The 15901-nt window shown below is 41.9% G+C and overlaps 1 protein-coding gene across 1 annotated transcript in view; it reads left to right on the plus strand.

Moving 5' to 3' along the window:
• The window catches only part of DOCK1 (dedicator of cytokinesis 1), a 478132-nt gene that overhangs the window by 365238 nt on the left and 96993 nt on the right, over window positions 1–15901 (plus strand). The window contains exons 31-33 of the mRNA XM_077258384.1: window positions 277–377; window positions 3028–3086; window positions 14216–14364. Of these exons, the coding sequence (XP_077114499.1) occupies window positions 277–377; window positions 3028–3086; window positions 14216–14364 (309 nt within the window). The remainder of the gene's footprint in view (window positions 1–276; window positions 378–3027; window positions 3087–14215; window positions 14365–15901) is intronic.

Raw genomic sequence — 15901 nt, forward strand, 5'->3', positions numbered from 1 at the left:
CCAATCAGTGTTGACAAGAGGAATGTTACCACCCAGTTGTCTATTAATTCATACATTTCTAGGAGGAACAACAGAGCAATTACACAAAGCAAAATTATTTGATGATGTACTCCAGAAGTGTTATTCTATCCAGGATATATATATATATATTTATATATATATTTTTTTTTTTTACCATGTTTGGAAAGGCGACGAGTCTTTTAAAATTACCTATGTACAATATAATTTTTTTTGTTTATTTATTGATTTTAATTATTATTATTTTTTTTTTTGTAGCTGTGGAACAATTATTTTCACCTGGCCGTCGCTTTCTTAACCCAAGAATCGCTGCAACTGGAAAATTTCTCAAGTGCCAAAAGAGCAAAAATCCTGAACAAGTGAGTAAGAAGTAACTTCTGTAAAATAGATGCATAAAATCTTGAACCACCTGCACCAAAGCGATCACTTCAATAATACAAGTACAGAGGGCGAGCGAATTTCATTTTTCTGAGAATAGAAACGCATTGTGCTTTTTCTGCATATTTTTTTTATTCAAGATGAAGGGAGAGACGCTTTGTATTTCCTCCACAGCTTGAATGAAATGCTAATCCGTTTTCCGTCAGTACCTGTGTCTAGAGATTTTTGGCGACTGCTCACTACAAAGCGGGACTTATACATCTGAAGATGTGTGTTCCGCGGGACGTATTCATCGCATCTGTCGTAGAAAACTTTATCCCCATTGCCTTTTGTAGGGATTTCTATCCGGTTAAACACTTTGCGTGTTGCTGTTTTTTAAAGGTTAAAGTGTCGTAGATTTGCACGCACACAAAAAAAATAATAAAATGGAAAATATTTTATACTTTTAGTATCAGAGCTTAGGATTTACAGCATTTAGGAAACTGCAGGTTTGAATAGGTCACATTTGGGAGCGTAAATCTGAATTTAATTTGCAGGTTTGTAGTTTGATCAGTATTGATTTTATTACATTCTACAAGTAACCATTTATATATACGGTACATGGATATGTGCAAACAAGCGCAGTTCACCCAGAGACAGCGCCACTTTTGTCTGTGATCCGTGTCTAGTACTGCAGCTCCTCCACGTTCAGTTTTGCCACATTACTTATTATCACATTTTCTAGGGTCAGTGGGGCATTTGATCTCTTGGATGCCCACCAATCCTAAGAATAAAGGGGATAAAATGCTTGGATGTCGCAGACTTTTTTATGGTGGTGTAGTGCTACCATATACCGGCCAGATGGAAGAACTCTCTTTTCGATCTTCATCTAGCAATGGCGTCTGAAGGGGAATAAAATCACCTATTGTTAAATCAGATTTGTACAAGGTTTTCTGTTTTGTTTTTTTTTGTATCACAGTCTTCATTAACAAAATAAAATTAATAATTATTTAATTATCACACTGGCCACCAGGGATTTTATTACACTCGTATGTCCTGTCCTTTTAAGTAGCATTTTCAGCAGGTTCATTATCAGCAAAGGCAGGATTGCAATGACCTATATACACAACTGTTAACGCAAGATCCACCAATAGATGATGTTGCAGCACACCTTCTCCCCCTTTTCTTCACAATCACCTTTGCCACATTAGATGCTTCAGTACAGAAGGTAGGATCAGGGTATGTTTATCGTGGCTATATACAGGCGTTGTTTCCTGAAACAACAGGAAGTATGAGTCTAAAAAAAAAAAGCCCCATGGCCAAGGTAAAAAATTACAAGATATTTGTTTTTAATACAAATTGTGACATGTAAAATAAAATTGCCAACATTTTTTTAAAAAGATTATTTAAGCAATAAGTCATTTACTGATGATGGTTTCCCTTTATCCTGGTCATGCACTTTATATAGCTATCAGCTGAACATTCCTTCTAAAGGCAACGATCTCTCTTAACGCATCCAAACACAAGTGCTCGGCTTTCCTAGCTTTCATCTAGGAGAGAGGAGAAAGCTGCTGCCCTACAGCTCTGCCATCAGCTCATCTCTGCTGAATACAATGCATCATCCATCCAGGTAGATGGTCGGCCGCTGCCGACGAAATCAGATGGTTGTTGCAAAGTTGTCAGAACCATCTTATTTTGTCGGCACCGGCCGACCATCTACTCGGATGGATGAGTCCTTCCATGGGCTAATTTAGCATATGCACTGGGAGCTTTCGCACCATGCACACTAAACGTAGGTACAAACTTGGTATGGACACTGCCTAGCAGCCTTTTTTTATTGTATGTATATTAAAGGTCACAGACCGCACCTGCCGGGGATTCAGCTGTCTCTGCTGACGCGACAGGGCCGGACTTCCGAGGTCATTCTGATTGACCGACGGCTCCCCCAGCTAGGCAGCGGAGAGCCAGCTGTCAATCAGAATGTCCTGGGTAGTCTCATCCCGTCAACAGAGCAGACCGGAAAAGAAACCTCTGCTCTATAGACGGGAATTCAGCAGAGGCTTCTGAATCCCTGGCAGGAGCGTATGTGACCGCTCTGTTCCGGGTAAGAACGGCGCTGTGCATAACAGGCAGGTAAGCTGCAATTACTTGCCCTTTTAGTGCTTAGATACATTTTTTGTAAAGCCCCGGATATCCCCTTTAAATCAAGACCATGAATGTTGGTGCAAGCACAGTAGCATTTCTGGCCAAGGCGAAGGTTACCATATTTCCAGTCTGGGTGTAGATATGTTATTTTCACCGACCTGCTTGGATTTCCTGTTCCGGAGACGTTCTTTTCACCGATGGTCGTGTTCCTGGTTACATTTTTGGTGGATGCTTCTTATTCAATAATGAATTGTAGATAAAGATATTTCCCTGAGAAATCTCATCCAATTTAAACTTTGAGAAATCTTCATAGACTGCGCACCTCTTTTATTCTCTACTCTCCGAGGAAATAAATTCCAGTCTCTTCCCATCACCATACTGAAAAGATTGTCATAGCTTGTCATATTCAATCACTGCTGCCTTTGTCACTCGGCATTGCTAATATTTATTCACAAGATTGGAAACAATGACAAAAATACATAAATTACACCTTTCCTCATCCTTCAGATACGGTGATATGAGAAGACAGATCGGCTTTGAAATCAGGGACATGTGGTATAATTTGGGTAAGTAGAACCGCTCTCTTCATTTTTAAAAGCTTAAAAGTGAAAATGATACCCAGATGCGTCTGACACATTTTCTGCACCAAATTAGAATATTATTAGTGCTGGCACAAAGCCATTCTAGTATCTTCTCTGTATTTCCATGCCATCATAAAGCGGCAGTGTACCGGCAAGCATGGTCGAAATATTATATTTGGCACATTCCCCCTAATAAGGGTCACTATTCAACGAAGTTCCTTCATCATATTTTTAGGAAGGATTCACCCTTTTCCCAAGTTTCAGGGAGTATTGAGTGAGGATGAGTTTTAAAGTAGTTGTTTCATATGATGAATAGTGATGAGCGAGTATATTCGTTGCTCGAGATTTCCCTAGCATGCTCGGGGGTCTCCGAGTATTTGTTAGTGTTCGGAGATTTAGTTTTTGTTGACACAGCTGAATGATTTACAGCTACTAGCCAGGCTGAGTACATGTGGGGGTTGCCTGGTTGCTAGGGAATCCCCACATGTAATTAAGCTGGCTAACAGATGTAAATCATTCACCTGCGGTGATGAAAACGAAATCTCCGAGCAGTCATAAATACTCGGAGACCACCCGAGCATGCTCGGGGGTCTCCGAGTATTTGTAAGTGTTCGGAGATTTAGTTTTTGTTGACACAGCTGAATGATTTACAGCTACTAGCCAGGCTGAGTACATGTGGGGGTTGCCTGGTTGCTAGGGAATCCCCACATGTAATTAAGCTGGCTAACAGATGTAAATCATTCAGCTGCGGTGATGAAAACTAAATCTCCGAGCAGTCATAAATACTCGGAGACCACCCGAGCATGCTAGGGAAATCTCGAGTAACGAGTACACTCGCTCATCACTACTAATGACATAAGTTCTTCACTTACTAATAATATTAATAAGCATCCTTCAGAGTTTAATATTTAGAATATTCTGTAACTTTTAACACAAGGTAATCTGATGTTAAAGTCATGTAGAATAATGAGCACCTGGTTGTATAATGTCAAGCACTTTCCTGGAAGGGTTCTTGTCCATAATTTCCGTTGCAATCACTTAGGCATCAATTCCTTCTCTTCTGAGCACACTTAACTACTGGTTTTATGCCAAAGCAATGTCACAAACCTTTACACAATCAACAAAGTTTTTGCATACAGTCATCTAAATAAAATTTACATTTCTGTGGAAGAATCGAGACCTCATTCTGCTTCCAATCATATTTTTCATGGGTGGTGTTTGAGTCTTAAAGGAAAATTAACAACTCCTACTCACCTTCACATTATATTGCTTATTCACAAATTCTCCCTCACGTTTGTCAACTAGAAGACCCATTTAACAGTGCAAGAATAGTTCTTGACCCATTTTTTTTGCAGTCATGATCCTTTAGCTTTAAAGAGGCTCCTCAGGGGCAAAGCTCACTTTCTCTTGATTCCCTGAATGACACATTTAAAACCTTTAAATTAATTCTTATTTCACTCCTTATTTCAGCCTTCATAAGACAATGTAAATATGCCCTAATCTGAAGGTTTCCTTTAAAATAAAATCTATGGCATGTGAGAGAGTGCAACCTTTCCAGGATTAGGAAAAAGTTTCTCCTGTCTTTTATCTTTTTATAAAAGTGCAACAAAACCTCTATCAAACGTTTGATATTGATGTTATGTTTGAATAGCGCTGTGTCAGGAGCATTTGTTTTCTGATGCAGTGATTATGCTATGATTTTTTTTTAGCTTGAACAAGGCTCCTTGGGGGCAGAGCTCGTGTTATCGTGCCTCCTGATTGGCACATTTGAAACCACTAAATTAATCATTACATTCCTTAGTTCTGCCTCCTTTAGACAATGTAATTATGTCCTAATCTAAAGGTTTTCTTTGTGAATACTTTTCTGCCCAATGATGACAGAAGTATTCTAGGAGTGATACCTTTATTGGCTAACCAGAAAATAATATGTTTGCAGCTTTCAGAGCACAGAGGCTCCTTCTTCAGGCAAGATTACAAATAGATTAATAAGAAACAAGCACAACATTTAGAGAATACTACAGGAGGACATTTGTTAGGGGGTGCGAAGTGTGATGAGTCCATAGATAAGCCAAGGTAATCAAATTAGGCATTTTCTTACAAATGGAGAGGCAGTGGGAATAATGTTCTTAGTTATCTGGAGTCCGTCTGGTGGAGGTGTGAATTGTATCCATGTAGTGACTCGTAAATCCAGGTGTTAAATTGAGTCCGAGTGTCAACGAATTAAACATATTCATTAGATTGTATTCCCAAATTTTTCTTTCCCTGTGGTCCTTAAAATGACCTTTTAGTATTAAGACTTTTAAATCTGTCATACTGTGTCCAGATCCAGAGAAATGTTTTCCCACCGGTGTGTCCATTTCATTCCTGATTGTGTGCCTGTGTAGATTCATCCTAGTTTGTAGTCTTTGCATAGTTTCCCCAATATAGATACTTCCAGGCAGGGCCGGCTCCAGGTTTTTGAGGGCCCTGGGCGAAAAGAGTCTCAGTGGGCCCCTTTAACACATACCACGATTTATGCTGCACAGATACAGCAGAGAAATATAGGTATAGTACAATGCCAGATTTCACTTCTTACATGAGTGATAGCTAGGGTTGAGCGACTTTTATTTTTATAGGATCGGGTCGGGTTTCACGAAACCCAACTTTCTCAAAAGTCGGGTCGAGTGAAATCGGCCGATCCTATAAAAAAGTCGGGGTCGGCCGAAACACGAAACCCAATGCATTGCAATGGGATACTATGGTTCCCAGGGTCTGAAGGAGAGGAAACTCTCCTTCAGGCCCTGGGATCCATATTTAAGTGTAAAATAAAGAATTAAAATAAAAAATATTGATATACTCACCCTCTGACGCGCCCTGGTAGTAATTGGCATCTTCCGTTCCTAAGAATGGCGCTTGAAAGACCTTTCGATGACGTCACGGCTTGTGATTGGTCGCGGCGGCCCAAAAGATTGGTCGCGGCGGAAAGAAGCCGAGGGTGAGTATATTCCTATTAGGTATATACTCACCCTCGGATGCGCCCTGCTTCTTTCCGGCAGCCTTCCTTCTTAAGAATGAGCACGTGAAGGACCTTTCGATGACGTCACGGCTTGTGATTGGTCGCAGCGGCCCACGTGACCGCTCAGCGACCAATCACAAGCCGTGACGTAATTCTCATGTCCTAAATTCCTAGAATGAGGAATTTAAGGACCTGAGAATTACGTCACGGCTTGTGATTGGTCGCTGAGCGGTCACGTGGGCCGCCACGACCAATCACAAGCCGTGACGTCATCGAAAGGTCTTTCAAGCGCCATTCTTAGGAACAGAAGATGCCGTTTACCAGCGGCGATGTCCAGGCTGCGTCGGAGAGGTGAGTATATCAATATTTTTTATTTTAATTCTTTATTTTACACTTAAATGTGGATTCCGATACCGATTTCCGATATCGCAAACATATCGGAACTCGGTATCGGAATTCCGATACCAGATTCAGAAGATCGCCGACCTCATGGCCGACCCCACACAGGGGTCGGGTCGGGTTTCATGAAACCCGACTTTGCCAAAAGTCGGCGACTTCTGAAAATGGCCGACCCGTTTCGCTCAACCCTAGTGATAGCTATTGTAAATTCTGCAGTGTATATATACAGGACAGGAGAAGTGGTACTGTGCAGTGTATATATACAGGAGGAGAGGTACTGTGCGGTGTATATATACAGGAGGAGTGGTACTGTGCAGTGTGTATATATACAGGACAGGAGGAGAGGTGCTGTGCAGTGTATATATACAGGAGGAGAGGTACTGTGCGGTGTATATATACAGGAGGAGTGGTACTGTGCGGTGTATATATACAGGAGGAGAGGTACTGTGCAGTGTATATATACAGGAGGAGTGGTACTGTGCAGTGTATATATACAGGAGGAGAGGTACTGTGCAGTGTATATATACAGGAGGAGTGGTACTGTGCAGTGTGTATATATACAGGACAGGAGGAGAGGTGCTGTGCAGTGTATATATACAGGAGGAGAGGTACTGTGCGGTGTATATATACAGGAGAAGTGGTACTGTGCGGTGTATATATACAGGAGGAGAGGTACTGTGCAGTGTATATATACAGGAGGAGAGGTACTGTGCGGTGTATATATAAAGGAGGAGAGGTGCTGTGAAGTGTATATATACAGGAGGAGAGGTGCTGTGAAGTGTATATATACAGGGGGAGTGGTACTGTGCAGTGTATATATATATATATATATATATATATATATATATATATATACAGGAGGAGAGGTACTGTGCAGTATATATATACGGGGGAGTGGTACTGTGCAGTGTATATATACAGGGCCAGGGGGAGTGGTACTGTGCAGTGTATATATACAGGACAGGAGGAGAGGTGCTGTGCGGTGTATATATACAGGAGGAGTGGTGCTGTGCAGTATATATATATACAGGGGGAGTGGTACTGTGCAGTGTATATATACAGGAGGAGTGGTACTGTGCAGTATATACAGTATATACAGGAGGAGTGGTACTTTGCAGTATATATATACAGGAGGAGTGGTACTGTGCAGTATATATATACAGGGCCAGGGGGAGTGGTACTGTGCAGTGTATATATATATATATATATATATATATATATATATATATATATATACAGGGCCAGGAGGAGTGGTACTGTGCAGTGTATATATACAGGACAGGAGGAGAGGTGCTGTGCGGTGTATATATACAGGAGGAGTGGTGCTGTGCAGTATATATATACAGGGGGAGTGGTACTGTGCAGTGTATATATACAGGAGGAGTGGTACTGTGCAGTGTATATATACAGTATATAAAGGAGGAGTGGTACTGTGCAGTGTATATATACAGGAGGAGTGGTACTGTGCAGTATATACAGTATATAAAGGAGGAGTGGTACTGTGCAGTGTATATATACAGGAGGAGTGGTACTGTGCAGTATATACAGTATATACAGGAGGAGTGGTACTGTGCAGTGTATATATACAGGAGGAGTGGTACTGTGCAGTATATACAGTATATACAGGAGGAGTGGTACTGTGCAGTGTATATATACAGGAGGAGTGGTACTGTGCAGTATATACAGTATATACAGGAGGAGTGGTACTGTGCAGTATATATATACAGGAGGAGTGGTACTGTGCAGTATATATATACAGGGCCAGGAGGAGTGGTACTGTGCAGTGTATATATACAGGAGGAGTGGTACTGTGCAGTATATACAGTATATAAAGGAGGAGTGGTACTGTGCAGTGTATATATACAGGAGGAGTGGTACTGTGCAGTGTATATATACAGGAGGAGTGGTACTGTGCAGTATATACAGTATATACAGGAGGAGTGGTACTGTGCAGTATATATATACAGGAGGAGTGGTACTGTGCAGTGTATATATATATATATATACAGGGCCAGGAGGAGTGGTACTGTGCAGTGTATATATATACAGGGCCAGGAGGAGTGGTACTGTGCAGTATATATATATACAGGGCCAGGAGGAGTGGTACTGTGCAGTGTATATATATACAGGGCCAGGAGGAGTGGTACTGTGCAGTATATATATACAGGGCCAGGAGGAGTGGTACTGTGCAGTGTATATATATACAGGGCCAGGGGGAGTGGTACTGTGCAGTGTGTATACTTCAGCAGCTCAGCTGCAACCTGCAGCCGCCCAGCTCACCCAGAACCCCAGAATACAGGGATAGTATTGCACTCACTCAGGCTCGGAGCTCCTCCGGAATCTGCAGTTCAGCAGTGCACTCAGCCAGGGACCAAGAGCAGAGCAGGAGAACGTGCTCTCTCCGCCCACAAACAGTCACGCTGGCTGCTTTCTCTTAACCCCTATGTGCCTGGCCCTGCACTAACCGAGTGAGAAGATGCTTGTGCTGTATCCCAGACAGCGTGAGTGGGCCCCCCCGTCTTGCCAGGGCCCCGGCACTTGCCCGGGTATGCCGGGTGCTGATGCCGGCCCTGCTTCCAGGGCACCTCGTACATTGTATCATGTACACCACGTTGGAGGATGTACATGAAAAGGAACCCGTGACCTGATTAGTGTTTGGTACGGACTATATCTCTTGGTGATATGTGGGTACACGTTTTGCATTTTTTATTGTTACAGGGGAATGTGCCAGTCACTGATGGTGATGAGAAGACAATTCTGACAAGGAGATTCCTTAAGTTCGGGGGCTGTTTGTAGAGAAGTGGTAGTTCTGGGAATATGTCTTTCAATTTGTGATCTCTATGGAATATGGGGTGGAGATCAGCACCAATTTTCCTTAGGATGCTCAGGTGGGGGTTGTATGTGACCACAAGAGGTACCCTGTTGTTATCCTCTCTGTTTGTAATCCAGGAGGCTGTTTCTTGGGATCCTTGTAACCCTGTGGATCTGCTCATCTATGACCAGTGGATGGTATCCTTGTTGTAGGAATGTATTCCTCAGTGATCGCAGCTGTAGTTCCCTGTCTTTGCTGTCTGAACAGATCCGAATATATCTCAGAGCTTGACTGTAGATGATGGATTTTTTTGTGTGTCTTGGATGAAAGCTGTTCCATCTAAGATAAGCCGGACGTCCGGTGGGCTACTGGTAAATGGATGTCTGTATGGCATTGTCCTTGATGTGTATGGTCATGTCCAGAAAATGTATTTGGGTCTTTGAAACGTTGAGGGAGATCTTGATGGTTGGGTGGAACTTGTTGAAGTTGTTGTGGCAGGTGAGTAGATCATCTTTTGAGCCTGTCCATATTATTAGCAGATCATCAATGTAGTGAAAGTATGCAAAAGGTTTAACAGAACAAGATGACAAAAATTCTTCCTCTAGTTTCACCATAAATAAATTAGCATATTGTGGGGACATTTTGCTTCCCATGGCGCTGCCCATACACTGTTGGTATAAATTGTTCCCAAAAGAAAAATAATTGTGATGGAGCAGATTACATCCAGGAAGCAAACAGACAACTCTTGGATATAAAATACTACACTCCACTTCAGGGAGATCCGACCAAAAAATACACAGAGGAACTAACACATATCATCAACGGATTTGATTCCACGTCATCCTCACTGCTGGAACTAATACCAGACAATCCCCAAACAGGTACCTTCTACATGTTGCCTAAAATACATAAAGAAGGTAATCCTGGGAGGCCTATCATCTCTGGTATTGGGACTTTAACTGAGAATATCTCAGGCTGGGTGGAGAACATTCTGAAACCCTTGGAGAGGCGCACACCCAGCTATATCCAGGACACCACGGATATTCTTTGCAAATTGTCAGCGCTGGGCCCACTTCCAGAGGACATGATACTAGCCATCATGGATGTAGTGTCTCTCTATTCCAACATTCCTCATGAGGATGGAATTGCAGCATGTAAATATTTCCTTCAAAATAACAATCTAGCCACAGAACCAACACTGCAATTTATCAGGTTTGTGCTCCATCACAATTATTTTTCTTTTGGGAACAATTTATACCAACAGTGTATGGGCAGCGCCATGGGAAGCAAAATGTCCCCACAATATGCTAATTATTAATGGCGAAACTAGAGGAAGAATTTTTGTCATCTTGTTCTGTTAAACCTTTTGCATACTTCCGCTACATTGATGATCTGCTAATAATATGGACAGGCTCAAAAGATGATCTACTCACCTTCCACAATAACTTCAACAAGTTCCACCCAACCATCAAGCTCTCCCTCAACGCTTCAAAGACCCAAATACAATTTCTGGACATGACCATACACATCAAGGACAATGCCATACAGACATCCATTTACCACAAGCCCACGGGACGTCCGGCTTATCTTAGATGGAACAGCTTTCATCCAAGACACACAAAAAAATCCATCATCTACAGTCAAGCTCTGAGATATATTCGGATCTGTTCAGACAGCAAAGACGGGGAACTACAGCTGCGATCACTGAGGAATACATTCCTACAACAAGGATACCATCCACCAGTCATAGATGAGCAGATCCACAGGGCTACAAGGATCCCAAGAAACAGCCTCCTGGATTACAAACAGAGAGGATAACAACAGGGCACCTCTTGTGGTCACATACAACCCCCACATGAGCATCCTAAGGAAAATTGGTGCTGATCTCCACCCCATATTCCATCGAGACCACAAATTGAAAGACATATTCCCAGAACTACCACCCCTCTCCTACAAACAGCCCCCGAACTTAAGGAATCTGCTTGTCAGAAGTGTCCTCTCATCACCATCAGTGACTGGCACATTCCCCTGTAACAATAAAAAATGCAAAACGTGTCCCCACATATTACCAACAGATATAGTCCGTGTACCAAACACAAATCAGGACTATAAGGTCACGGGTTCCTTTTCTTGTACATCCTCCAACGTGGTGTACATGATACAATGTACGAGGTGCCCTGGAAGCATCTATATTGGGGAAACTATGCAAAGACTACAAACTAGGATGAATCTACACAGACACACAATCAGGAATGAAATGGACACACCGGTGGGAAAACATTTCTCTGGACCTAGACACAGTATGGCAGACTTAAAAGTTTTAATACTAAAAGGTAATTTTAAGGACCACAGGGAAAGGAAAATTTGGGAATACAAACTAATGAATATGTTTAATTCGTTGACACTAGGACTCAATTTAACACCTGGATTTATGAGTCACTACATGGATACAATTCACACCTCCACCAGACGGACTCCAGATAACAAAGAACATTATTCCCACTGCCTCTCCATTTGTAAGAAAATGCCTAATTGGATTACCTTGGCTTATCTATGGACTCATCACACTTCCCACCCCCTAACAAATGTCCTCCTGTAGTATTCTTTAAATGTTGTGTTTGTTTCTTATTAATCTATTTGTAATCCTGCCTGAAGAAGGAGCCTCTGTGCTCTGAAAGCTGCAAACATATTATTTTCTGGTTAGCCAATAAAGGTATCACTCCTAGAATACTTCTGTCATCATTGGGCAGAAAAGTATTCACATCGATTTTTCTGGCTAACACGGTACCACAATACAATTAGTTAAAGGTTTACTTTAAAAGACAATCAATAGCATGTGTGTGAGTGCAATCTTTCCAGGATTAGAAAAAAGTTTTTGCTTTCTGTAGTATCCTTTTTATAAAAGAGCAATAAAACCTCCAGAAAACTTTATGACATTGATGTTGTGTTTGATGAATAGCTCCGTGTCAGGAGCATTTGTTTTCTGAAGCGGTGACTCTGACATTTTTCAGACATTATACATGAAAACTGTCACAGACAAGCTGGAAAATAACAGGCCTGAAAAAGGAGCGCGCCTTACAGCTCCTTCAAGTGTGTGCTGCAAACCATTAAACATCTGCAGGGTCACTCAATCAGTCACGGGAACAACGCATTTTATTATTTAACTTTGAACTGTATATAAGTATGAAATATATATATTTTTTGCGTGGACCTCTTAGAACTTTGAACACTTTTTATTTTTTATTTTTTTTTGCTTACCCGTGCCGCAAATTTAGTTTAGGCGCCATTCACACTCTCCTTTTTTTTTTTTTAACACAAGAACAAGTGTTCTGCATGACTGTTTTTAATTACGAAAATCCTGGTAAAAAGCTATTTTAGCTGTCATCAGAACTACAAGCCATGATGTCAGCATTAACAGGCATTAGGACCTCATTGACCTAGCAAGAGTAAATACTGAGCCACTCTGCTGCCCGATTCTGTAATGTTGGGGAAAGTGCTGATTTTGGGTTGTATTCAATATTTTTTTTGCATAAAAGACTGCAGACACCCTTGAAATAAAAATGTCTGACATTTTCCTACCTTCATTCATTTCAGACCCCTGTTATGTCGCTTTCAGCCAGATCTGGGTTTCAGATTTTTTTTTTCTTACGAAAGCTTCTCTCTCTCAGTACTACAGGCTGGATGTGTGTGCAGGCTGCTGCTGTCATCATTAGCTCATGTATCAGCACAGCTTGTATCTTGCACTTACGGTATTTCCTCCATGTGCTTTTCTCATATCTGCAGCCAGTTTTCACTGCCCTACATAGACTTTTTCTCCCATCTCCACACTGTTGAACTCTTTGTACAACCCTTAGCCCTCTCTGCTGCTATCTCTAACACTGACAGAAGGGAGGATAGAGCAGAGAGAGCCGTCAGAGCCGGGAGCAAGAGCTCTAACTATTTGTAATATTTTTGCAAACTGCTCAGCTAGGTGTAAGACTTAAAGGGCTTGTCCCCATTCAATAAAGTTTTTACCCCAGCTGTTGTGTAATATAGAACAGCAAACCATATTGTACACACCTTGTTAGGGTCCACTGGTAAGTCTCCGCCGCTGCTCCCAGTGTTTGGTATTGGCCGCTCTGCCAGTGTGGGTGGAACACTGCTTTCAGAGCTGTGAGTGCACAGATTGCCTGCCACGCTGTCAATGTGACATCAACGCTGCAGTCCATGCCAGGCATCGGGGGCAGCGGTGGAGACTTGCTGGTGCGCCCAAGAAAGGCAGGTTTGTTTTATAATATAAACTGCAGCCCCTATATTGGACGGGATGAACCCCTTTAAAAACACTATGCAGCAGCAAACTACTAGAAAAGTTTTAGTGAAGACCATTTAGAAAGTTGCTTAAGTTTACATTTAGGATCGCATCCTCACACTACAGAACATTATTAGTGCTTTAATTGACAAATATAAGGGGAGTATGGAGGCGGGTTCTTTATTATATATGTAATATAAAGAAGCCGCCACCATACTCCCCTTTCCTGGCATTTGCGTTACTCCCTTTTCTGGTCCCATCGGTGTTCATACAGTCGACCTCCTGTGATGACGGCACATCACATGAGAGAGATAATCACAGGAGGTCAGTTCGTACAGAGACTGGCGGGGACCCATGGAAGCACCCCATTTTTAGTATTGTGTTTATTTTCTTTTATATTGCATGGTGCTGTTTTAATGTTTTTCTGCTAATTTTACGAAGACCGTGAAGGTTATCTACTCTACATGAAGACATATCCTAAGAAGGAAGGAGGGCGCCGCTGTTATCCTCTGCAGCCTTTCTATCCTTTCTTACCACTTGCCTGAAATCAACTTTCTTTGTTTTACTTTTATTTTTATTTTTTTTTCATTTTTTGTCTTTTTCTTTCCTCCTCCTCAAAGGTCAACACAAAATCAAATTCATTCCTGAAATGGTCGGTCCCATCCTGGAAATGACGCTGATCCCTGAGACAGAACTGCGTAAAGCCACCATCCCGATTTTCTTTGACATGATGCAATGTGAATTTCATTCTACGAGGAGTTTTCAGATGGTAAGAAGAGTTGCCAGCTTAGGAGGCATAAAAATGAGATTTCATCTGATCCGTTCTACTAATTGTGTGTTGCCCATTTATATACAGGTGGACCAGGGGTTGAGACTGTCACTGGTGCAATTTATTCAGATGTCAATCCACCAAGTGTCACAGATTCTAAAATGTAGCCGGCATTATTTTATATGCTAAGATCGTAGTATACTTTTTAGCACATGAGCATGCTCTGAATAACACCTTATCTAAGCACTTTCTATCATCACTAATGCCCTTCTAATTTTTCCCTTCTGGCCACTCAGCTGTTCAGGGAACGGCAACCAGCCCCATTCTCGTCCATGAATATGTACTGCTGATACTTTTTGATGGTGTTATCCATGACCCAACCATTGATGACTTATCGCGTTGGATATGTCAACAATATGAGATCGGTGGACGTCCAACACTTCCACCGATCAGCGTTTGTCTGTGTTGCATACAAGTGATGAGTGAGCTCGGAACAGGTCATGAATTGTTTAGTCTGGACAATAATATAGTATGATAAATGGTGACAACCTCTGTGTTGTGCTTCCAAATATGTTGACTAACACAAGCTACAGGAAGTAAAAAAGGTCTGGTTTTCTGACCTCTGGGACCCCCACAGACTCATCATAAAATTATGGCATATGTTGGTAATTTGGTATGACATGGGAATACCCCTTTAAGTTGCACCATTATTAACAGCACGGAGCAGTGAGTAAAAAAAATGTTCCGCTCATATATAGCCGTCATCAGGAAACACTGAACTTTCCCTGTCTGTCTCATTAAGTCTTCGTAACCCCCTGCGCTTTCATCTCGAGGATTAATTAAGGGTGTTCCTTGCTCTACAATGTGTCCACAGGGTCCGCACAATAGCACCCAGACTGCAAATGTGTACAAAGCCTGTTAGCGCGTTTCATTCCCTGTATAAAGAGATGTCTCATTGATCTCCCACTCACTCCCACGCTGCTGTGCCGAGTCTCAGCGGGTCAGTGTGTGTGTGGACAGGCAGCGGATCCCATCAGCATTTACTTCTGCACCGCTATCTATTACAGAGAAATGTGAGCACGGAATTAAAAGACTCTTCAGGCCGTTCTACAAGAAGCCGAATCTTCTACACCCGCAGATCCTAGAAGAGGTCGTTATATTGGCTGTTCTTGTGAGATTCACAGGAGTCTCGCTGCTAAAAATACGCAATTGTCATCTGGGGTGTGCAAAAGCGACACCAATATGTATAGGAAGGCGAGGTGAACAGAGGGTAATCAGGCTGCTATTCTCACATTTCCCCTATAGCGGTGTATCTGCCGTACATTTTTAAGAACCCATTACATATGGTACATAGCACACTGTTATTTTAGGAAGGCCTCCCTTTATAATTGTGACACAATAGGAACTCCCTAAGAGCAAGTCAACAGCAGTCAGAAAATAACTTTTAGTAATTGATGAGTAATTTATGTTCTTCATGATTGCCATATTACCGTCACTACGTGGTGCATTAAAATATCGTCTTACAGTAATCTCCTCC

The sequence above is a fragment of the Ranitomeya variabilis genome, chromosome 4, assembly GCF_051348905.1.
Source record: "Ranitomeya variabilis isolate aRanVar5 chromosome 4, aRanVar5.hap1, whole genome shotgun sequence".
Classification (NCBI taxonomy): domain Eukaryota; kingdom Metazoa; phylum Chordata; class Amphibia; order Anura; family Dendrobatidae; genus Ranitomeya; species Ranitomeya variabilis.